Source organism: Haliotis asinina, chromosome 1 (genome assembly GCF_037392515.1).
Source record: "Haliotis asinina isolate JCU_RB_2024 chromosome 1, JCU_Hal_asi_v2, whole genome shotgun sequence".
Lineage (NCBI taxonomy): Eukaryota > Metazoa > Mollusca > Gastropoda > Lepetellida > Haliotidae > Haliotis > Haliotis asinina.
The window spans coordinates 56,058,099-56,083,204 of record NC_090280.1 but is presented as its reverse complement, the minus strand read 5'-3'; the positions used below and the strand labels follow the sequence as shown (position 1 = coordinate 56,083,204).

Sequence of the window (25,106 nt, the reverse complement as noted above, 5' to 3'; positions counted from 1 at the left end):
GAAATTTGTGATTTTATCACTGTGTTCGTGATTATTGCACTTGAACTACTCATGACTAATTATTGCCATGGTCGCTATTTAGAGCTTGCCCAGAGAGCTACATGGAATTTCATTTGATGGAATACTGCCATTCGCAGTTTTGATGAATTCAACCTTATGAATATTTCAGAAAGTATGTGTTAACTGGACATGCCTAGCTTCTACAGAAACATCCTTGTGGCTGTTTTCAATAATAATGGTTTTAGAGAACTTAGATCTTGTCTTCCTAAATCTTGGGGACAGACCTCAATCATGTTTCTTATTGGTGTTCATGCATGGGTAGTGATTTATGACAACAGTTACACAGGACAGGTGAATAGGGAGGATAATGTTCTGCAGTGGTTGCAGGCTTCAGAGCAACGGATGTCCACATGCCAGATTAAAGAAAATAATTCAAGAAGCAATTTGTACGTGCCAGATTTGTTTAAACTTAGTCATGTTGTTATTCATCTTTTGAGGTCAGAGAAACTTATATTCTTTCTGAAATTCAGCAGCTGTCCAGTGAAATATATTTGCATATGTATATGCATGTGACAACCCTTCCGCTGAGAATTATGCATTTATTTTAGTGTTGTTGGCATAATAATGAAAACCCATCATTTTCCGTGTTCAGTATATACTCGAAGCGAGACAGGAAACTTAAAATAAGTCTGGCCAAGGTAAGAAAGGAAAAGGAGGGATGTGATCACCCTGCAGTTCCCAGCCTTATCCACTACAGTGTAATAACAGCTATGTGACTGTGTTATAAAGAAGAAACAATCCTCCTATCTCATCCATATCTAAGTTAGTGCAAGGCAAAAGAAAAAAGACTGCAAACATGGCATGCAAAGAGGAGGTAACAAAGACAGAAAAAAAATCAACACCTCAAAATTCATACATCCGATTCAGCGACACTTGATTTAAATGGTTAACTTTTACTGAGATATTCAACTTACAATTTCCGAATGCCTCCTTCCCGCTTGGCTCCTGGCACCTTCTCATCTGGCTCTCGGTTGATTGGTCCGTACACGAGCACCTCCTCCCCTCGATAGGAAGATGTCCTGTAAGCATCAACAAGAAACATGCACCGATAGTGAATTACTGAGTTTGACACTGCTTTCATCAGCTTTTCATTTTCCGTATTTACTCTAATAAGCACTCTGGGCATCATTCTTTGAACAAACCTTAAAACCATGCACTTCATTAGAGCTCTGGCTTTAAATGCGTCAACAGAGGCTTAGCTAGAGTCATTAATAGCTTCACAAACAACAAAAGTTCATACTAATTATACAGAATACCACCTCTTGTTGTGTTGTATATTGCATCGTACAAACCAATTATTGAAGGGTGGTGCCCATTTCAGACCTTAAAGTTAGAACATGAAATATATGATACATCATAGGGGTCTGCCTACACAGGGGTAAAGCCAAGAGTGACGTTTGTCACTGATGAATGCCATGGGTATGGTGCAGACAGACCCAGAAACATAATCACAGGCATCTGAACTCATGGCATTCTGCACAGTGATTTGTGATGCCTTTAATGACTGCCCCAATCCCTTACATTAAACCGACATGCATCTGTAGTACTAACTCAAAACCGACGTCTATTTAATACACAGGAACACTTGTTGACTCAAGTGCTTGACACCACTAGCAATGAACTGCTGCAAAATAACAGCTGATGATGAGCTAAGCAATATTCACTCACTTGCATGACATCAAGACTACATTGATTGACCTGGAGACAAGGTCAAACCACTGTACTGATATTGTGAGGTAACAGGTCATTGGAGAATTGGTATAAGACAATGCACCATTATACATTATTTCTCAAGTAACTAAATAAGGTCTGGAGATAAGGATGCTGCTGAACAAGGTGAGGATATTATAAAAAGTCCATATAGGAGGGTCTGGAGGGGAGGATGCTGTTGAACACGGACATTATACAAGTCAATTCAGGAGGGTGTGAAGGGGTGGGTGCTATTGAACAAGGTTAGAATATTATATACAAGTCAATTTAGGAGGGTGTGGAGGGGTTGGTGCTACAGAACAAGGTGAGGATATTATATACAAGTCAATTTAGGAGGGTGTGGAGAGGTTGGTGCTACAGAACAAGGTGAGGATATTATATACAAGTCAATTTGGGAGGGTCTAGAGGGGATTGCATGGCAATTTTGTACAAAATTGAGTATATGACAGAGATGCCTTAAAAGGAGAGTTCTAATATTCTAATGAAGTGGTAATGCAATGCAGGGTGGGTGACCATGGATTTTACAGTATACTACTGTTATTTGGAGGCCACACAAGATGAGACAGGCACTATGATATAAGTATAAGCCCATGTTACACCCCCATCTGCTACGTCTGCCCACAACACAACACAACAATAAAACAGAAAATGAAACTCCCCAGGAAGAAACAGAACAATGGAAGAAACAATCACTACTAGATCTCAGGAACATTATAGTTTGAATTTGAGTCAGTGTTCAGACAGACCACTTTCAAAAGGTTAAGGTCAATGAATCAGCACTAAGCAGTTCATAAAGCAGATGGAATGTATCGAGTATTCAGCAGAGGTTGAAGGTTGACACTCATAATTACCATCCCTGTAAACAGTCTGGACCAGAACTCAGAAATACAGGTTTGGGGAGGGTGAAGTAAATTAGCTCAGTATCAAAGGCTTTACTATTATGATTATATACAGGAAGCACAAACAAACGAGCTGAATCAGAACTAACACAGTTATGATGTCAACAGACATATAATTTTTTAACAGAAAAAACATTTGAAACATGAGTTGCATGTAATTTTCTGTCAACTCAAATCAGTGACAGAGCAGCTTTTTTATGAAAGCGACTAACACTAACAAAACCTAAATATCTTGAAGGGTCACAAAGAGCACATGATAATTGTGCAATAAATATAAACAGGTAATCAACGAAAACTAAGTTCTATGGATAGTCAAGATCTTCATTACAGGAGTTGACTATCCACAGAACTTGGCATTCTTTCATCTTTATAACTTCTAAAATACCTCTCAGAGAAACCAGTGATCAGTTATGAAGTTTATACATTTTCATGCTTTTGACATAATTTACCGCAAGTACAGCAAACATATTTATATCACCATGTGTCTGACCCTTCAAAACATCTGCCTTGTTTAGTTACAAATACTATACAGACACAGTAGAGACTTGTATAGTTCTAACACAGCTCTGTGGATCAGAAAAGGGAGGTTACTCACGCATCTCCTCTACCACCGCTCTCCTCTCTTTAGGGAAAGAGATAAAAAAGTTAATACCAGTCACATGCAACATGCAAACAGCACAGACACAAAAACATGCATGATTCTCAACATGGTACACAGAATTAACTGACCTGCAAGAGTATGGCACAAAGCATTAAAAAAACATGAGTATCCTTATAAAAGATACCTAAGAATTTCTTACACAAAAGAAAATATCAATGGGACATTTGTGTTGCATTTATAAAGAATTGTCTTAAATATCAACTGAAGAAAAGTTCACATAAAATTTTACATTTTGAGAAGTCTGGACTTCTTCATTTTAAGAAAAGATAAGAAGCAAAGTATCCTTACAACTTGTCCTCCACAAAAAGTTTTATTTTTTCTTTATAATGTCTTCATTATATGTACTCAAATATCAGACAGAGACTGTGCACAAAGTAGCTGAAATGGATGCATAGCCATGTTGAGAATAGCTGAGAGATAGTCCATCTCATAAAATCACATCTTTTAATCCAATATAACCCTGTGTAAAGATCTACTGACATATCCACTGGAGGGTTTGTAAGTTGAATTTTCTGAACTTCAAACCACCTGTTTCAAATGTAGATAATTAGTAGCAGCTTTCAGTCATAGCAGATGTTGAATAAACCCTATTGTACCTGAGCATCACAGCATCTGTGCCCAAGAATAAGTAACGAGAAAGAAATTTTTTGTTAACTGATTTTTGTATCTCTACCAAAAAAAATCTCCAGAAACATTTTCATGGCCTTATGAAAGTAAAAGATCTGATTTAATGAGATTGGAAAGAGAGCATGATTCTGTACATATGCTACTCACAAATAGTCAAGGATAACCCAATTCTTTCAAATTGTTCAGTTAACAAGTCATATCAAAACAAATTCATGATGGTAGTGTGAAGGAATTGTGGTCCTCAACATTTTGTGAGCACAGAGCTAATACACAGTGAATACACAGGCATCGTTCTGTCATGACGTGTACCTCAAGGCAGGATTGTAAGTGCACGATATGGATCACAGCTGACTACTCTATAGCCATATGTTTGCATATTATCATGATTCAGAGTCAATACAGCTCAGCTCATCACAAAACAGTTACATGCACAACAGCTGATAGTTACAGCACTGTACAGCATGGGAACACTGAAAAACACACACGGGCGTGGCAGATATACTGATTCAGAGTAGGTACAACTCAGCTCATCACGATATAGTTACATGCACAATGGCTGACAGTTACAGCACTGTACTGACTAAGAACACTACAGGTGGAATACATTAGGGGCATGGCACATATACTGATTCAGAGTCAATGCAGCTCAGCTCATCACGATACAATTACATACACAACAGCTGATCGTTACAGCACTGTACTGACTAAGAACACTACCGTTGGAATACCATGGGGTGTGGTAGGGTGTGATACTAAAGATGTGTGACAAGGACATTTCACCATACTTACATGACATCATTGAAAGTCCTTGTAGCACAATAGAGAGACATGAAAACACACATTCACACACAGGCAATGAAAACATCTCACAGAAGGGCAATAAAAATATATTGGTCAATAGAAAGTATGACCATAGCAGTAGTAGTAGTAGCAGTAGCAGCAGCAGCACCAGCAGTAGCAGTAATAATAGATGTAGAAGTAGTAGAAACAGTGGTATTGTTGTCCTGGCTATAGTGGCAGCAGTGAGAAGCACCAATGTCATGGCAGTAACAGATGTTCTGTTCTCACTGTAGTACATTATAAGTTCACTGGTCACGAAGGGACCATGGGTTGAGGTACCCTCTATGTTTATTTTCCCTGAGCCCATCATGGGTACCTCAACCCATGGCCCCTTCGTGACCAGTGAACAACGTATTTATCTTACCGGACACTTCATTGTTAATTTTGAATGGTTTGAAGAATCGGTATGGGATCATACACTTCAGCCAACCTGTCTGAATCAAATGATTTGAATCCTGCATCTTGCTGTTTTTTCTCTATGATATTGTTTTAGTAAAGTCACCGATATGTAATTCCCCTTCTTAATATTCACAGGGACTACATTTGAATGTTTTGTCAAAATTTAAAGAGAGTCAGATGTTTTCGTAGCCATTGCTAGATTTTGCAGATGACAAGAGAAAAACAGACTTAGAGTTAACTATCTCCCCGCAATTTCCATTGGCAAAACATTGGTAATTTCTGAATTTCTCAATCAAGCATCATTTAATGTTATTCGAGACAAAAAAACAACTACCAAAAGTTGCTATTGGCAGTGGGGTGTATTGCAATGCACCTCACATGTACACGAAGTACAATGAAAATATTAGAAGAGTGCTCAGTCAATCAGACAGTGACAATTATGTGTGAGGTAAGATAAACACTTTTGGCATTTGTACTGTTGAGGAGAGGTAGTTGTACTGCTGTAGTCATGACAGTAGCAGATGTAGCTATTGAAGTCACAGTGGTAGCAGATGCGATCATAAAGCTGTCAGCGTCGTGGTTATAGATGAAGTAGCTCTGGTCACAAGCCCAATAATCATCCGTCTCATGTACAAGACATGATAGGTTGTCTTGTGTACACGTTGCGTCTCTGACTGATAACAAGCAAATCCTGCTTTAAACCACAGTCAGCTATATTCCAGCTATGTGATGGCAGGAAACATAAATCAATGTGAAGCACTCCAGTGGACAGTATAAACTATTGTGGTGCCCATGACATCCCTTCACAAAATCCCACACATTTCTCACTCCAGCCAGCTTCAGAAACAAGACGACCTCCTCAGACCTGTTACTTGCACACGGGGAATCTTCAACACCTGTTCAGATGTGAATGATCTGATTGAAAGAGACGATTTCACACTTACTTTGGCTTGTACACCGACAACTCCTCTTCTACCTCAATGAGTTTTGTCTTCAGCTCATTGCGTTCCATCAGCACCTGTCTGAGTTCTTGCATGGTGAAGCGTGGTCTGTTGGGGTCTGTCATGTCAATGATCATCTTACCCTGGTTGTTGAGACGACTTGCTATGTCCTCCATCGTTTCCTGAATCAAAGTTCGGTATCAGGGTCCTTATTCCCAAAACTTTTGCAGCCCTATAAATTCTTAACTTTAATTACAGATAATGTATTAAGAATGGCTACAACATTTTTGAGAACAGCTCACGTGATCAGTGTCTCATTTCTGTAGCCAAGCATTCGTCATTGAAGAATGAAAATTCTGAACTGAAGAGGCCATGAGATCCTCCAGTAATTAGGAATCTGTTTCACCAACAATCACAACATTTTGACTGCCAAAACTCCAAAATTTTAGTCACTTGGAGAAGCTTACTCAGGCACAGGATAGTAGTTGGGTCACTTCGTTTCATAAATTAGGAACATTTGTTGACTCATTTGTCATCAACACTATTAGCCACATATAGTTAACTTTGCTTATTAATTCCTATTAGTTAAAAGTCGACTTTGGAAAAAAGATCACTTTTAAAATTCATTTCCACAGACTTCATGTCTTTATATCTGGCTACAAGGCTACAAGGCAACTGGGAACAAACGGCAGATTTCCTTTTCCAAGTGATCACAGGCTACATAAACAGATTACTGGAAATTAATAAGATTTACAAGTTACTGGAACTTAAGAGACTTCCTTTACCAAGTGATCACAGGTTACATGAACATCCTCCTTACCTCAGATGCACCCTCCTCGTCATCATCTTCATCGCCATGGATACCATTCCTCTTCCTGCGCACGTCACGGGCCAGTTTCAGCTGGTCCATGTTTTCCTGCTCCTTGAGGATCTCCTTGATCTTCTCCACCTCCTCCTCCTTCCCCTTCAGCTGCACCTCGATGTCCGCCCGTTCGTCCAGCAATGCAGCAGTCTGCTTCTTGTGCGTCTGGTTCTTCCGACGCAGATCAGAATTCATCTTTGCTACTCTCTCTAGTTGGGCGCCCAGCTGGATAATAATTACTTGTTGTTTTGGTTTGTTGTTTAACGCTGAATTCAGCAATATTCAAGCAATATGGCAAAGCATGTAATTAAAAATGTCTTGGACCAACAAGTGATCAACGCCATCAAAGTATGATACCACATATCAAAAGGGCCTGACCATCTGATTCATAACATCAACTACTTCATCAGGTTAATGTAAAAGCTAGATTAATCTATTAAAAGTGAAAGTGAATTTTCTTCCATTTCATTATCAATCTCATCTTTGGCAATGAAAATAAAAGTTAAAGATTCTTAGACGATGAGTTACTAATTTGGTATCAATAGTCAATAAATTTATATCAAGAAATTACAATTTTGCCATATGAGTATGACAGATACTTACCGCCTCACAATCAACTCCTTTCTGCTCCATTTCACGTCGCAGTGTGCGGAGCTCCTCCCGTTGTTTGTCCACCGTCTCCTTCAATTTTGTCAGCACTTTGATTTCCTGCTCCTCTGTCTCTGTTGACAAACACACAGACACTGTCAAGCATTGGACAGAGAAACAAACACACAGACATTGTCAGATATTAGACTGCGATAAAGACACACAAATTCAAGACTGGTAAGTCACTACTTTTAAGAATAAATTGTCACTAAGTGAGCAAGTTCTGCACTTGTGTTCTAGGACCATTATGCTGTTTCTATTCACATTTGTGTTTAAGGACCACCCGACCACCACAACAGCCTGTTTCCACTAGCATTTGTGGTTAAGGACCACCAGACCACCACAATAGCCTGTTTCTGCATTTGTGGTTAAGGACCACCCGACCACCACAACTGCCTGTTTCCACTAGCATTTGTGGTTAAGGACCACCAGACCATCACAATAGCCTGTTTCTGCATTTGTGGTTAAGGACCACCAAACCACCACAACTGCCTGTTTCCACTAGCATTTGTGGTTAAGGACCACCACAATAGCCTGTTTCTGCATTTGTGGTTAAGGACCACCAAACCACCACAACTGCCTGTTTCCACTAGCATTTGTTGTTAAGAACCACATCAACCCATGCGCAATGGCCAATTTCTACTCACGTTTGTGTTCTAGTACCACCTTGTCCACAATGGCCTGTTTCTGGTCCTGCAGGTTGTCCCGGAGACGCCGGTTCTCGTCCTGCAGCTGACTGATGTCCCATAATAGTTTTTTCACTTCACTTTGCCAGTTCTCTTCAATCTGCTCCAACTCCTGAAACCATAGTAACAGAAATAATGAGCAACAAGCACAGATATTAAAAACATCAAATCTGGAACACAGTACCAGAGAGGTTCCTGATAACCATGCTGAAAGAGATATTTGACATAATTTGTTCAATGTTTAATGGAGCATGCAAGGCTACAGTCTGGATCAATTCTGGACCAGTGAATCTGGTGATCAACATCATGAGCATCAATCTATGTAATTTGGACATGATGATGTGTCAGTGAGCCTCACACCCGATCCCATTAGCCCTCCTCTTATGACAAGCATGGGTTGTTGAAGACCAATTCTGTATCTCTACATGTCCATTTAGCACAGTGGCAGACATCGTATTTAATAGTCAAATAGTCACTGGGAACGTGAACTTTGACAACGGGCCATTTTCAGGATTATTAGCCATTTACACAATTTTGAATAGGCCGCTGCCCTTGTATCAATAGTAGACTTCCAAATTTTAATGGGCCATTTTTCATTCTAATGTGCAAAATGGCCCCTGCCTTTCCCAATCCCAGATAGTCCACAGCTCTTTTCGGGCAAACACCAGACCTTTTGAGTTTGACTAGTCTCAGATTAAGTTACAACTGCAGATACTCATCATTCATTGGTTGCAGACAAGAAAATTTAATAAATTTGGATAGATGGATTGTTCAAGTGTCTTTTGGTCCAAAGCAATGCTGGGATCACGGTATTCATAATATTAATATACACAGTTTGGAATATTCCTACTTACACCAGACTTTTACGTGACATGCAAATGCAGTGTCCAAAAGCAGACCAATGAATTGCAATATAACTTGAGAATTAATAAACATAAAGTACACAATGAAGTGTAATCAAAACATCATACCAACTCTGTGAGGTTTGGCAGAATTACATTTTCAAAAATAAAAAAGTTCTCTAACAAACAATCATTAAAACATTAACTCAATTCCATGTTTGTTAAAGAGAGGAGTGCAGAAAAGGGACAGCCAGTTGTTCGAGAACCACGTGCCGACAAAGTTGTTGATTCATTCACCTGTGCAGAGCCATCTCCATTCCATCTCACACACCTGGCTGTCAATTTGTCCTCCCTCATAAAATATAGTGAACTGTGTCAATATTTCAATGATTGTTTGTTAAAGAACTTTTTCATGGTTAAACAATTTTTTTAATTTTAGGACAAAAATTCTGCAAATACCTAACAGAGTTGGAATCTATGATTATGATCAGTGTTTGATTGAGGATTTTATGTTTTTCAGTATTCAAGTTAAAATGCAATTCATAAGTCCACTTTTGAGCCAAATGGACCACAGTAGAACTGGTTAGTTTGCCTTGGTATCCTGTGATGCAATCTAATAACTTAGTATTTTTGGTGCTCACACCGTCATTTATTAACTCTTTTCTAAAATGTCCAGAAAATGAATCACTTTATCAAAATCTATGCATTTCTTTTCTTGAGGAATGCTACTTTTCCAGAAGTAAGTTCTCACATACACCAAACAAATAAAATAACTGAAGGTCTCATACTGCAATGTGGACAGGACCTTGGTCAAAGCGTACTGTTTCACACTTCTCATTCTCTTCTTCAAAATTACTGATATTTCAGCTTTCCAAAATCACACACATCTGCTAAATCAGTTTTTGTAATGCTGTTGATCACTTCATCAATCATTATAGATTAAGTGAGTTCGCTTGGATTGTTATCAGTTATACAGCTACATAGCTACTTCAAAGATTGACCAGCCAAGTGTTTTGTATTACAGTAGTCACCAGCTATCTATCAAATCATGGCCTGATTCCAGCTACATGGCACGCTGATATATTGCAACAACTATAATTGTACTACTAATAGTTAATCCCACAGACTCATGTAATCACTGTCAAACTGATGAGAAGTGTTGTGTATGTTGCGGAGAGTAATAGTCCATGGGTTATGTTAACTTGCTTCGATTAAGCTTCAGGACAATCCAATCTGTCATCTGTCATAACGTTGAGGACCTGCCAGAAGCTGATTGATGCTTACACCACTCATGTTGTAACAACTTCAGGATTTGCAAGTGTTGATTCGCTTTACGATTATTCCATTTCAGTCTCATCTGGCATTCATTAAGAATCCTAATAGCTTTTATGGAATGCGTCCGTAGCGGTAGAAGTTGAACAGCTCCACCTGTTAGCATGGCAGAAGAGGACAGATTCAGTTTATGTTCATGTCTTTATTTCAAATGTTACAGGGGATAGCTTAGTGGTTGAAGCGTCCACTTGTCACATCAAAGACCCAGGTTTGATTCCCCACATGGGTACAATGTGTGAAACCCATTTCCAGTGATTCCCGCTGCGGAATATTGCTAAGAGTCACATAAAACTATACTCACTCACTCAAATTGCAAAATTCCTCCAAGAGACATATGGTTGCAAGCATACTGAGTCTAGTAATTATGAACAGAAGCAGCACAAGAAACGCGTCAGCAACTCCCAAAAGACAATTACATTTCTATGATTTCTTGCTCTCCATTATGGTGAATAGTGGTTGAAATTAATCTCCATGCATTCATATAGATATCCTCACCAATCGTACCTTATGATGAAACAATCCTGCAATAGAAAACAGTCTAATTGGGCAACTAATATAATGCAACTATTATTTACTTACGGGTTTGGCGATGTGTGGATGCAACAAGGGGTAGGGGATATTGATATGTTTTTAAATGCTTTTAAAGAAAGAGTGATTGACTGTGCCAGGCAAGATTGGCATTCTGAACTATCTGATAAAGCGTCGTTACAATTTTATTCCTTAATAAAACATTCACTTTCTCCAGAATTGTACATATACAATGTTAAAAATACTAAATATAGAAAAGCGCTTCTCCTATCTAGATGCTGTTTTAATCGATTAGGCATACAACGTATTAGAAAAGGCTTAAGATCAAGATAATGATTTTATGTGCTCTCTTTGTAAAGTTACCGAAGATGAATGTCATATTATATATCACTGTCCTTTGTACAAAGATTTTCGTAAGGATGTTCCATACATTTCCACTCATGGCTAAAATACTGATAATTTAAAATCATTATTGATTTCTACTGATTGTGACCACTTGTTTAAGTTGTTAAAATATCTATATAATGTGTTTCGCATAAGAGGAGATTATCTTTGATACGCATGTTAGCAATTAATGTGTAAAACATGTAACAATGTATTATGGGTAATATGGCCTTGAAAACAATAAAGCATTGAATTGTTATGGTGAATTGTGGAACCAGTCAGTATCATGATATTAAACCTATCACATGACCTCAGAAGGTACATGTGGTACAGGTGGTACCTGCCTACTGACGTCTGTCTGACAATCTTCAAAGGTTCAAACTCATAACAGTGCCAAAGCATTGTTGCACACATGACACAGCTGAAGTGAGCAAGACATGAAAAGTGACATCAGCCAAAATTTGCTGTGTAAAGTTGACTGTTTCATGTGATTACCTCAAAGTAATATCTGTTGAACCTACAAAACAAAAGTCTACTCGAAAAAAAAATGCTAAGAGCAAGTCCCCAGCAGACGTCAACCTGGAGATTTGAACCTTGTTCTACAGTCTGACTAGCCAACACTGTAACAACAATGCGCCTCACTGCCCTCAATAAACAATAGAGTGCTCTACAGCCATCCATCCATACATTAATCTGAATGACAGAAGAAAGCCCCCACATCACTGAGTATTTCTGGCTTGATATCTGAAGTGCTGGCTCATTGACTCAGTGGTCCAGGATTTTCCATTTTGGCAGAGTGTGTGAAAGACCATTACTGGATCAGCTGCCATTATATTGCCAGAATGTAACAGTGGAATAAAACCAAACACACTCACTTCCAACTTCGCTATGAGCGGAAATTGTTCGTCAATGAATTTAGATATAACAAACACTACTCCAAAAGAAGTCCACTGTTCTTATGTTAACAGTTCAAATATAATCTATGTCTTTGTTTGCAAAAGGGAACGAAGAATCAGAAAATGTGAGTGCTTGAGTGAGCTCTAAGCAAATTCTAACAGTATTTCATGGGGCAAAAATTAAAATTCACATTCGCCAGTAGTCTGATTACCTTGATCTTATAACCACTGGTCTTCATTAATTCTGCATATGATAGCTGACCTGACTCACCATCGTGGGGACATTTTCTAGCAGGACCTATTAAGCAGTTGTCAGACTACAAGTCTCTATCTGGCCACCAACCAGTAATCACCAATATTTTCAGAGTTACTTTCTATATATTCCATCAGGAAACTTTACTGTAACAATCACTGTGATATTCTATCAGAAAATATGAATCAATATCCTTTATTTTGTCCATGTGAAATGTCCGTCTGTTAGACAGACTTTCCCGCCAACTAACTTTATCAGTTATCATCAGCAACTTGATCCTCTCCCGTTACCCTGACTACAGTTTCTATTGCCTCTAGTATCACAGGTATCACATACAACTATTTTATTAATTAAAGCAAATACAAAATTGTTCCATGAGTTTGCTGCCAGCTATCATGCACAAACCAATGGCTGAATCGATCTACACATGTTAATGCTTGACATTATGTAATATGGTCTTTGTGAAACATTTTGGTTTAGCATTTCATAAGGAACCATCTACTCTGGCTCTATCATGTTGTAAGATTTGGTTTTACATGTCAGTTCTCTCCAGACATGAGTTGGTGATAGCTAGTGTTTGCTAATATCTGGTTTGTAGCCAGTCACGATTCACCATACATGTTGTCATAAAATCTGAATAAAGTTCTAAACCGAGTGTATTTGAGATGCACATTGGGAAAATAACATGTTGCTCAAATTCAATTTGTATTAATTTTAGATTTTCATAAATTTAAATTTTTACTGTTGCTTACCCTAGACTACAGGTCATATGTCTGCCTCTGAGCATGTTGAGACAATATCCAGGAAGTAATGAAGAAGTGTCCCCAATACTAGATAATGCCTTGATGAATGTATACATTTCAACATTAACATAATTTTCATTCACCGGCATCTAGGGGTGAAAAGGTACACAACAGTATCAGTTGCATGGTGGTGTTTTGATTCAGTTTGGTGTCCTGTAATGCAATCCGAATATTTGGTTTTTCTGGCTTTCGTACTGTCATTTTATTAACTTTTTCACAACACTTCAAAACTTTTCTAAAATGTCTAGAAGTCATATCACTTTGTCAAAATCAATCTAGGTTTGGCTCCTGTCAACTTTCTGCATTATGATCGTATCACATCTAACAAACCAAAACGGACCAAACTGAAGGTCTTGTACCATAATACTAAGGTAAGACTGTACAGTTTCACTCCTACTGCTATCCCTTCAAGACATACTTTAAAGCCTTAGATGTCAGAGTAACTACTTTGATATATATCAAAGTACACTTCACAAAATCACAAACCCAGAATGTTCATCAACACAGAACACATATTGAACACCACCACTCCATCCATTCCAGTTTGTACGCTTGAAGATCTTCAAACAAGGTTCACTCAATCCACTTCATCATTTCATAGTTACGAACAGCATACGTTGCTGTAGGTCTAGATTCTCACCTTGGCTAAAAACAGCATCTTAATGGAGAGTGAATAATGACCTCACAAAATCATTTATAATAATAAATGTGTCTGGATTTAGAAGAATGTTTCTATTCAATTCTGTGTCCTGTTCACTCAAATTTTGCTTTTCAAAAACCCAAAGGAAGTACATGGGTATAAAAACTGTACTGCTATGCAAGATACTACAATGTTTAGTCTCCTACTGGGTATCCCTTCAGTGCTGGATGAACAGAGGCATGTTTCAAGTAAAAGACTCTAGCCAGGTATGCATTCAGCATATAAAGAGTAAGTACAGTATTACGCCACTTTTAGCAATAATCCTGCATTAACAAGGGCTTCACATACTGCACCAATGTAGGGAATCAAACTCAGGTCTTCAGCTTGACAAGCAAACACTTTAACCATTAGGCAACCCCAGCATAACAAAGCCCTACTATCTGTCATCAGGGACTCCTGACACTCATCTAACTATTATCTGGTGCCCAATGACTAATATTACATAACTTCAATTACCGTGAGACCTGTGTGCAGTATGCAAACAAACCAATGTACCACCAGTAGCTATCATGTGTCAGGGATTAACATAGGTATCTTCAGCTGTATGTTTAGGAGCATAAGCTGAACAGCCTCGGCTCTATCCAAATCCCAGTTTAACACTATGGTAAGGTTACAGGTCTTCTGGTTAACACTATCAGAAATATCCAATCCAAACATAACAGTGAGTGAGTTTACTTTTACACCACTTTTAGCAATATATTAGCAATATCACGGTGGGGGACACCTGAAACAGGCTTCACACATTGTGCCCAATGTATGACTTTGTTAAGGTTACAGGTATTCTGGTTACCACTATCAGATATATCCAAATCCCAATGTAACTCTACATTAAGTTTACAGGTATTGTTAAAGTTACAGTTTTTTCTAAATAAACACTATAAGAACTATTCAAATTACCAATTTAACATTGAGTTAATTTTTTTTCTTAAATATTCGTTCCCTCCCAACAATATATATATTGAAGACCATGAAATAAATTATCCAAATTTCAACAGGAAATAAAGTTGTTATCCTTATCAAGTTTTGAATGATGTCTAAAGTTGTTATCTTTGTAAATGCTTCATCAACACACAAATCTGTTTTCCTTACGATGAGTTGTATGATAAATACCATTTTATCCTTATAAAAATTTGAGAAGTGCATATTCAGGCTGCAACTGTCACTGCTTATGTTGAAGTGCATGTTTCTCAGCTATATCAGACCTATGACTTTCTAGGTTTGGGTTGGCTGACACATGTCATGATGTCCCAACTGCTTAGATCAATCTTCATACTTTTGATAACTGGATAGTTTGGTCCAAACTTGATTACCTACACACTGCCATCATATAGCTGAAATATTAATGAGTGTGGCATAAAACTAAACACACTCATTGTTAAGTTCATGTTTTTCAGCTACATCAGAATATCTAAAATACACTGGTAAAGTGCACTGTTTCAAATTTCTAAATCCATCCAACTGAAATTCGAGATGAATTAATGTCCAAATAACTGTTAGCAATTCACAGATGTTCCCTTCCAGCAGTCAAACACAGGAACAATGATTTCAATTTGAACAGCTAGATGAAGTGTTAGCTGTGATTAATATGAACAATCAGTAGAGGTAGAAATGATATTGATTCGTCAAAACTCATGTACAGGATGATATTGATAAACAATCTACTGAGTGGAAGCTGATCAATACAACATGTAATGTGTCATCCATGACTCAGAACCTCGTGCTGTAACAAGGAGCAACAACCATGTGTCTGACATGTTGTCTACACAACACACCCATCTCTGTCAACGACAAACATCACACAATAGGTTTTCAGCATTTCAGGCTTAATACTTAAATTAGGAATGACTGGAATTTCAGGAGCTGTAACAACTGATGTAGGGTGTACCATCATGGTGCACTGTGAAACTGACTGATGCAATAATCTTCTGTATGGAAGCTAACCCAACAAATATGAACATTGTTTGTGAAGCTTCACATGGCACTGTTGCATTAGAGCAGGACGCCACATTAGCTGGCCTGAAATGTTTACAGTGGTCTGGAAAGTGCAAATTTAAGCCACACTTCTATTATGATACAATTTACGGATTCTGTTTAGCAGTATCTTGGGTTGGTTGATATAGAAATAAAAACAAATCTGCATAGCTCATTTTATTCAGTTTATCACTTGTATTTGGAATAAGCATCAAGACATTTGGGTTGGTCAGTTTAGTGTTAATTGTCAGACTTTATGTTTGGGGGTTTACAGATACTGAGTCAAAAACTTACATATTCAAAAACTATAAACAAAAACACCAAAAAACAAACACAAATTTAAACCAATTTCTTAATTCTAAAGAGGAATTTCAAACTTCTCATGACCAAGGAGTACAAAATTGTCGGTTTTGAAGATGTTGAGATTTGAGATTTTTAACATTGTAATTTTCAACTGGTTTTAATCTAAGCATCATACATTGTTTGTTTATGTCAATAGTGACTGCTAATGAGTCTATTTGAACATTACACTTGTTTGTGGCCAATGGAATAAAACAACTTTACTTTGTTTTTTTTCTTTCCACACTAATTGATTTACATACAAAGTTTGAACAGGGGGTTCCTATTTTGACGGAGACTTAGACAATAGGGGATTAACCTGTAGTCAGTTTAGGCCTAACAAAGTACACACTATAACTTCATCTCAATTTTGGTGTATTTTCTCTCCATGACAGAATTAATATATATACATCTCATACATTTTCAGTAAATGAGAAAATTGTAAATGAAGATCTGAAAACAAAAACCGTAACATCTATTACAAATGTAGAATATATAATTATAACTGACTTTGTGTTCCATTCCATGACGGTATTCAAGTCACATCCAGAATGCTAAACTTTCTACTTTTGAAGAATGTTAACTTGTGTGTTTGCGATTTTGCATAGTTTGGAACCATGTCTATATATTCGTTAAAAACAAGCACAATGACAGAAATAATGATTTGTAAAAGCTTCAGTCAGTTCACTCAAAACATACTGGTACCTTGTAATTAAAGAGTTTGAACTAAAGACTGCTAAATGTTTTTATCTTAACTCACACATAAATGTCGTGGTCTTATTGGCTGAGGGCTCTTCTGTTATTTTCAATGTACCCTACTTACAAACGACATACATTTCCATGTACGCCGAGCACGTCTTTACCTCAATTATCAACATAATACCAAAACAAACATAGTGTTTTAAAGGAAGGAAGATGATGAACTTAAATTCCTTGAATAGCATTCAGAAGTTGGCTGGATAAGGAAGGACAACCAGATCCATATATGAATTAACAATTTCTTTACTACAGCAACAGCGACACGACAAGTTGTTCACTGGCCTCTCAGGGTCCATGGGCTCATGAACCCTCGAGGTTTGTTTATGTGACTTGGGGAACATAAACAAATCTCGAGGGTTCATGAGCCCATGGACCCCAAGAGGCCAGTGAACAACGTATTTATCTTACTGAACACCTGAGTTTAAATTTTGAGCTGTTTGAAGAACTTCTGTTGAATGTGAGGCAAATCGCCATTTTGCAAATGACACAAGGTAAACAGTTTTAGAGTTATCTCCCTTTCATCAATTTTCAATCCCCAAAATTGGTAATTTCTGTGCTTCAAGCACGATTCAATGTTATTCAATGCAAAGAAGTACTACCATGAAGCACCTGAAGACTTCGGAATTCACAGCGGTGTACACTGAAAATAATACATCGCCTGTAAGCGGGGTACATTGAAAATAATAAAATAGCGCTTAGCCAATCAGAGAGCAACATTCATGTGTGAGGTAAGTTAATGTAGTTTGTAATACCATTATCAAACAGAATGTGGGTAGAGAAGCAAATTTACGAGCATGAGATGTTGGTATTGTACAGTGAGAAAAGGGATGCTTCATCCACTTATATTCGTCTTAGATTACTATGACTGATACCATACTTCCAAACAGCTTTGCCATGTAAACTGACGTGTGTTATGACATGACAGATTAGCATTTTTGGCTGAAGCCGAGTGAGTGAGTGAGTGAGTGAGAGAGAGAGAGAGAGAGAGAGAGAGAGATAGTGAGTGAGGATTTACACCACTTTAAGCAATATTCCAATAATCATGAATTAAAAAGAATGGAAAAACGCAACTTTCGATAATGTTTTGCTCCATGACTTTAAACACAGCAAAACTAACAGACTGCCAGATATAATAATCTGGGTTTTTTCTTCACTGCCACTTTCAGTCTATTATGGTCAAAATGTGTACATTCAATGACAAACTAAAATAAGTAGTCCCTTTGAGTTCATTAGAACTATAGTTGACTGTATTTGAATGCCTATTTTCATTACAGCTCTACCTACATATATTTTGAAAGTGAAGGAGTTTGGGTCATAAACTAGAGTAAAAGCTTAGGGATCCTTAGATCAAATTACAACAGGGCCATTTAAGAACACCAGGGTCTGATGCAACCATGCATTCCAAGGTTAGTTCACACACAAAACATATTTAAACAAAAACAAAACTGCTCCGAGATGAGTAGCTGGATGTAGCTCGTGGTGTCACCACTGACGAGGCCTGGGAGCTATTTGCTAAATACTCACCTGGATGTCCTTTCAACCAGTATCAAAATGTTAACAGGTCTGCTGACCTTAACCATCACCATGTAAACAACTGTTTAGAGCTATCAAGTGTGTTGACAAATCTGTTGACTGTTTTGAGGAAAAGAAATTCATAGGTCAAGGGAGAACAGTGTCATTAATCAGTGAGCTTAGTAAATATTTTCCATAATTGTTCAAAAAAGGTTACCAAATAAGACGACCTTTCATCTGAAATTTCCTGCATACTTTATGTGTCCCTAATCAGACAGTTATCAAGGTGAGTTGTACAACTGCAGAACCAAGAAACTAGGATCCCAGTTTGGGGTCACTTCAGTTGCATCCATATACAAAAAATATTCGTAAAATATTTTACTAACTGAAAACAGTAAGAACCAGTATGTAGAACATTTGCAACTACATACGTATATTCATTCATACACTACATCTTGACTCTGTGTCATAGTACATATCATTAGTTTCATACACATCATAAAATAAGCATGGCATCATGAAACTTTTTGGCAATAGTTTTGTATCAAAGCAGTGTTTATAACTCCCAAAATTTCAAGCCAGACAGTCAGACTAGTAACTAGAAAATATTACCAGTCAGGATACAAACGTGCTTGTTTGGCTTTCAACAATAAAAAATGAAAATAATCAGGTTTCTGAATACTGTCCTTACTGCATGTAACCTACATGGCCTTGTTTATAAACCTGTTTCATTTTCTGCCTCACAGTCACAATCAAGATCGGACAAAATCTATCAGTGTGATTGTCTGTGTTTGTCGGCAGTACAATTTTTTTCAGCAGCAGGAACCTCATCATCATCTGCAACTAAATGCTGCTGAAACACAACAGCACGCTTCAAAGCTATTTTGGACCTTGGTAAGAAGTCAGATCTTCTGTGATGATTTTGATATCTTCTGAACTTGTCTGCTGATATTATGAAAAGTATACTGTTAGCCAGTTAGGCAAGTTAGGGGTAAAAATATCCACCAGACAACCGGACTGGTAACTTTTGAAATTAGACCCTCAGAGATGGAAATAGACCGTTCCAGACGGTCAGGTAGGCGGGAAGTTTAAACAAAATTACAAACATGAAAAATAATATTCATGATGACTTGGCTTACTGCTCTCAAAAATTGCTCACAATTGTTTATAAATTCACATAATTCAATATCGATATTTTCATTTCACACATGTAAAAAGAAAAGAAAAGAAAAACAAAAAATAAATATCACTTGCTTATCTGACTGTTATCATGTTTTGCCAATTCTATGTGACGTGTCATTGAAAAAGCTGAGTAAACACTGTTTAATATGTATAAGACTGAAATTTTCACCCAAATCAGTCCCAAAATATGATACTATTGCCATGCTAGCCTGTCAAATTGTCAAGGATATGATGACCTTCTGGACCAAACATCCAAGTTTTGTACTCACATTAAAATGCTAAAGTGTACCCCATTGAATTTTAATTGTGGGCTTGTGAAAGTCATGGATACATGTTTAGTTCCTTTTGACTTGTGACCTTAATCACTTTCTAATCGGACCTTTCAGTTTGTTGGCTTCTCAACCTTCTTCATAATTTCTATCTGGCTCGTCAGTCACCAGGCCATGCACCTTCTCATGTTGCATAATCAACTTATCAACAATATTTGTTGGCTGCACTAATCTGCACTAGCCTGGATCTGACAACAACATGGCTGACTGTGAATGCCAGTCACACACCACTGATTGTCCTTTCTCTTGCTGCCACAGTGTCATACCAACACAAATATCAAAGTTAAGAAAGTGGAAATTTGGCTACTGAAGTACACTGTACACACTATGACTGAACGAAATTTTGAACAATTATAAGATCCAAATAATTAAATGAGCAAGCAAGAAGATCCTTACAGAATTTCTGCATTTATCAACTCACTGGATCTTAAAAAGTGATAAGAAGTTAAAGAGTGAACAGCCACCTACTTTGTGATTCCAGTTCCAATATGAACTCTTCACAAGCATGACCAACACCTTTAGGTGAATCTGGGTGAGCCAGGTAAATGCTGCTTGGAATGATGTTTCAGTTATATTAGTGCATGTCAGCTTCATATGGGGCCCAAAGTGATACAAAGACATCATTCAATTCCCATGATCAATTTACTTAACAAAAAAATGCAAAACATAAGCAACAGATCATAGATATTTTTCTAAAAGTGTCTTTATAAAATTGTGTGCTCAATCTTCATTAGAAATAAATCCATGACAATATTCAGCATACATTAAAATGCTTTTCAAGTTTTGCACATTTCACTTTATATAACATGCAAAAGGGAAATCATATGTTCTGAACACAGCTTGTCAGTTGGCCACGTGTAAATATTTAAGGCCCACAAGCAGCATGAAATACATTTACATATTTTTCACACCTTTTTTTGCTTTTTCATCCATATTTACTTCTCTCATACACACATGCACACACACAAGCACACATGTATCAATAATTATCTTATATCTAGTGAAGGATCATTGATATGTTCTGATGACCAGCCTTACACAGAAGAAAGAGGGCGGAGGTTGAGTGAAATATTGAAATGGAAATAATGTGACATTCACACAAAAACATGCATGCCCGTACTATTACAAACTGAGGGACCATTCGTAATTTATGGCTACAAGGGATGAGGATGATTTTATATTTACACTGTACATGCAACTCCACAAAATCATCACCACCATACACAATGAGAGCATGAGTAAACTTACAAAAACACACCATGATTTATTCAATGGTAAATGCCATAAATTTGACCCACTAAAACATCTTAAACCTATTTTTGCATCAAACTGTGGCACTCTGAATCTCGCAACTCATGGCCAGTTTGAAAGCCAGTGACCATAACAGGAAATCTTAGTTTGGATGATAACAAGGTTTTATGGTTTACCTCCTCGTGTTTGCAGGTCCAGGATAAATGAAACTGAATTACCTATAGTCATGATAATGACTTTTAATGTTGAGGAAATCAAGCTCCCATGTTCACTCATTTACATCATGTTTACTGATTTATTAACAATAAATTGAAGTGACAAAACTGTTGTGTTGTTCTAAATATAATTGTATCATCAAAAGGTATATTATTTTTAGAAAGGCACACCTGAATTATCCATCGGGTGCTCTATGGCACCTTCAGAAAGACTTCAGTTCTATTCCTTTTTTGGTAAAACAGTTTGAGATGACACCACAAGCCTTCTGCCCTTGGACCATGTTGGACATATGCTCAATCTACTCAAACATGGAGGCCCTCACTAACAATGATTAAACTGTTCTCACGCCCAGCTGCACAGTATACTGTAAAGTACAGCAATAACAAAATCACTAACTTCAGTTCACAGTAAACCTACCATAGTTTATTATATGTCTTACCATTACAATATATGCCAAGTGGTAGGAAATAACAGTTTGTTATATCTGTAAGTTCATTATAAGCGTGTTCACCATATACATGCCCTATCCACTAGACCACTGAGGCCCTCAACAGACATGAATTGATTTTGCACTAGCTACAACATGTACTCTACTGTGTCATCACCAAACAAGAGAGCAACAGAGAATGTAGAATTACCATGATTAAATTGTATTTTCTGCATCCTGACAATGCTACTGAACATGTCTCCTATAGCATGCATGTCATAAACATGTAATATCTCTTGTCACATCATGAGGTTCAACTAAAAATGCACAAAAACTGTGCACAGGTTTGGCTCTTATGATTTCAGCTTCCATGCAGATGCAGCTTCTTAATAGACGTAAACATGTTTTGAGTCAGCACTCTAAGAATAAATTGTTTGCAGATGTTCAATCAAAAGTATTTGAGAAAATATGAAAGGCTGATGAACATTATCCAACAAGGCCACTGCATGTAATCAATCACCTACTAAAACTCAGCTGTCAGTGTCCCATTTGCCATACATAATGCAATGGATCTCGAATGTTAATGAACTTTGCAAGTTGACTATTGATTCTATGTGATCAAAGACAAAGGTTGTGAATGTGTAGCTATTGACCAATTTTTCTGTGGAGTTTGCTGGAGACCATCTGTCAATACGCAGAGCCAATCAGTATTAATAGGTGGGGTTGTTTTGTGTAGTGATGTAGTCAATGATTGTAAACTAGAACAGGTGCAATGATTTATGTCAAGACTAATATTTGTACAAAATATATTTTTCAATATTCAAATAATTTATAGCATCTGTAATCAGCTTATATACAATCAAAGGAATAACTCTCCACAATGTGTAGATTATTTAAAAATACAGTGTGAAAGATTCTTATGGCAGTCCAAAATATTTGGCTGCATCTAATAAAAAATATGTTCTTCAATAGAAAATAAAATAAGAAGTAAGCTTGGTGATCTATTATTATTGAAAAAATCACATTCTGAAAAATAATTATTTTGAGCATGGCTAAGAATCTGTCTACACAATAATCAGTAATGTGAAAAGAACTGGGTACTGATTGCATAACACATTTTGAACTAAAATATTCAGTCTGTACCTTTGTTTGGCTTGACAACCTAGAAGGTATTACTACTTCCTGTCCATTTTATACCTTCATCATGTTCATATGTCAGATTTAAAACCTAAAGGACATGGCCAAGAATTCTTGAGGAATTTATCCTCTCAACCTTTTCTTCAGGAACTGTTATTTTGTAAAATATGAAGTATCTGGGTATCATGGTTTTTATCGTTTTGTTTTGTTTTGGGGATTTTTTGTTTTGTTTTGTTTTTTGTTGTTGTTTTTTTAAATTTTGTTTGTTTTGTTTTGTTTTTCACAAAATTCATTTCATTTTTCATTGATAACATTGATTCTACAAGCGTTCTACTATTCTAAGGGAACGTACATCTAAACAAATAACTAAAAACATTGCAAAACATGGAAATATACACAATTGGAAGGAAAACAGAATCCACCACGATAATAATTACTATATTAATTTTACTACATACAGCCGTTAACATAAAGATTTTCAGTGTGAGCCTTTTGTTGGCTTATTCAGTCCGCCTGATCTGATTTGAGATCATCTGACAGTCTATGATATCAGAATGTCAGGGGTTCTGTGTGCATGACTATCAACGTTAATACAATGGCATCTGTCATGCGATGTCTTTGATCATAGAGTCATATTTACCTGTTCAAATCTTGCCCTTTCTTGCGCCTTGCCTGCTTTCTCTGCCTTTAGATTATCCACAAGAAGTCGGAGTCCGTTTATCTCCTCATTCTCCGTCTCATAACGACTGGCGAGCGTCTCTAATTGTTCTAAAGCCTTGATCACTTTTGGCATCAAATCGGTCACAGCATCGTTTCCGTAGGTTGTGATGAGTTTATCAAATTCTTGAGCGATTCCGGCGGCCTGGTCGTACACATCGGTCACCGATATGGACGGGTCGCTCGACATACTACGATCACTGTATTGGCGCTCCATTGATATTAGTGAAGGAAGTAAATTCCATGGCAGGTTTGACTTCAACAAGGAAACGGTGTCTTGACAGTTATCATGTTGGCTGATAGGAGATCACGAGCTTCGAGTACCTGCCCACTACTGTTTACCTACAACCAGTTATGTATCAATAGCGCGGTGTGGGCGTCTAGTGGCGCTCATTGACACGCGCGACTAACGTGTACAAGCTCAAAACATGGGTCGATATTTGTCTCCATATATTTCCTGATACATTATAATGATAATTCTAAAACTTGTAATCAACAATTTAAACACACGTTCATAATTATATTATTAACAATCCTATAAAATTCGTATAAAATGTTGTCGGATTGCTGGTAGCTCTTCAGATTAACGCTTAGTCTCTGAATATATATGATTTTGATATCAACAAACAAACCCATGAAATTTGAAAAGTAGCCCCAGGGAGACGAAATATTCTTGTACCCGGGGTCTTTAGCGTTGCAGAGAGGGCTAGGCAGCATAGGAAATTATGTGGTCCGGGAACTATGACAAACTAGTAGCTGGTAGCTCTTTTGTAATACATTTCTACGGCTCATAATTCTCAAGTCTTCTTTGGGTATAATTTTTAAAAATCGTTTTCTTGAACACATGTTGATGTAATCAAAGACGCGAGTAGCCGACCAAGGGGAGGGAATAACCCAAATTATGACATATAATGTGCTCTCGGAACACATACACGCGACAACAAAAACTTCCTGGGCGCTTTTTTTACTTTCGAGATTCTGAAAACAAAATTTTAAAACTCGATTATTTGCTGTTTAACAATATAAAGTGATCTTCGATTTGTCTACCATTTAGCGTTTTCAAGAGCCGTAATATACAAATTTCTTTATGCGGGTCTCACTGCATGTACTTTCGTTAAAGACTACCTCAACAGGGAGTCTGTATAAATAATTTACAGTCATGGAAATCGCTTGTCCAAGTCATAACTGTGAACCG

The 25,106-nt window shown here is 37.3% G+C and overlaps 1 protein-coding gene across 5 annotated transcripts in view; it reads right to left on the bottom strand.

Annotated features, from left to right (window-relative positions):
- Positions 1 to 24,231, bottom strand: part of LOC137294466 (RILP-like protein 1) — a 36,841-nt gene extending 12,610 nt beyond the window's left edge. For 2 of the 5 annotated variants that reach the window (XM_067825513.1, XM_067825491.1), the window contains exons 1-7: positions 23,835 to 24,231; positions 8,295 to 8,445; positions 7,603 to 7,721; positions 6,958 to 7,224; positions 6,141 to 6,319; positions 3,265 to 3,291; positions 975 to 1,079 (exon numbers count right to left, since the gene is read on the bottom strand). In XM_067825513.1, the coding sequence (XP_067681614.1) occupies positions 975 to 1,079; positions 3,265 to 3,291; positions 6,141 to 6,319; positions 6,958 to 7,224; positions 7,603 to 7,721; positions 8,295 to 8,445; positions 23,835 to 24,128 (1,142 nt within the window). In that variant the 5' untranslated portion in view covers positions 24,129 to 24,231. Of the gene's footprint in view, positions 1 to 970; positions 1,080 to 3,264; positions 3,292 to 4,746; positions 4,765 to 6,140; positions 6,320 to 6,957; positions 7,225 to 7,602; positions 7,722 to 8,294; positions 8,446 to 23,834 lie in introns of those variants that run through there. The other 3 variants (XM_067825498.1, XM_067825505.1, XM_067825520.1) reach the window with 3 other exon arrangements.
- Positions 24,232 to 25,106: the final 875 nt, after the last annotated feature.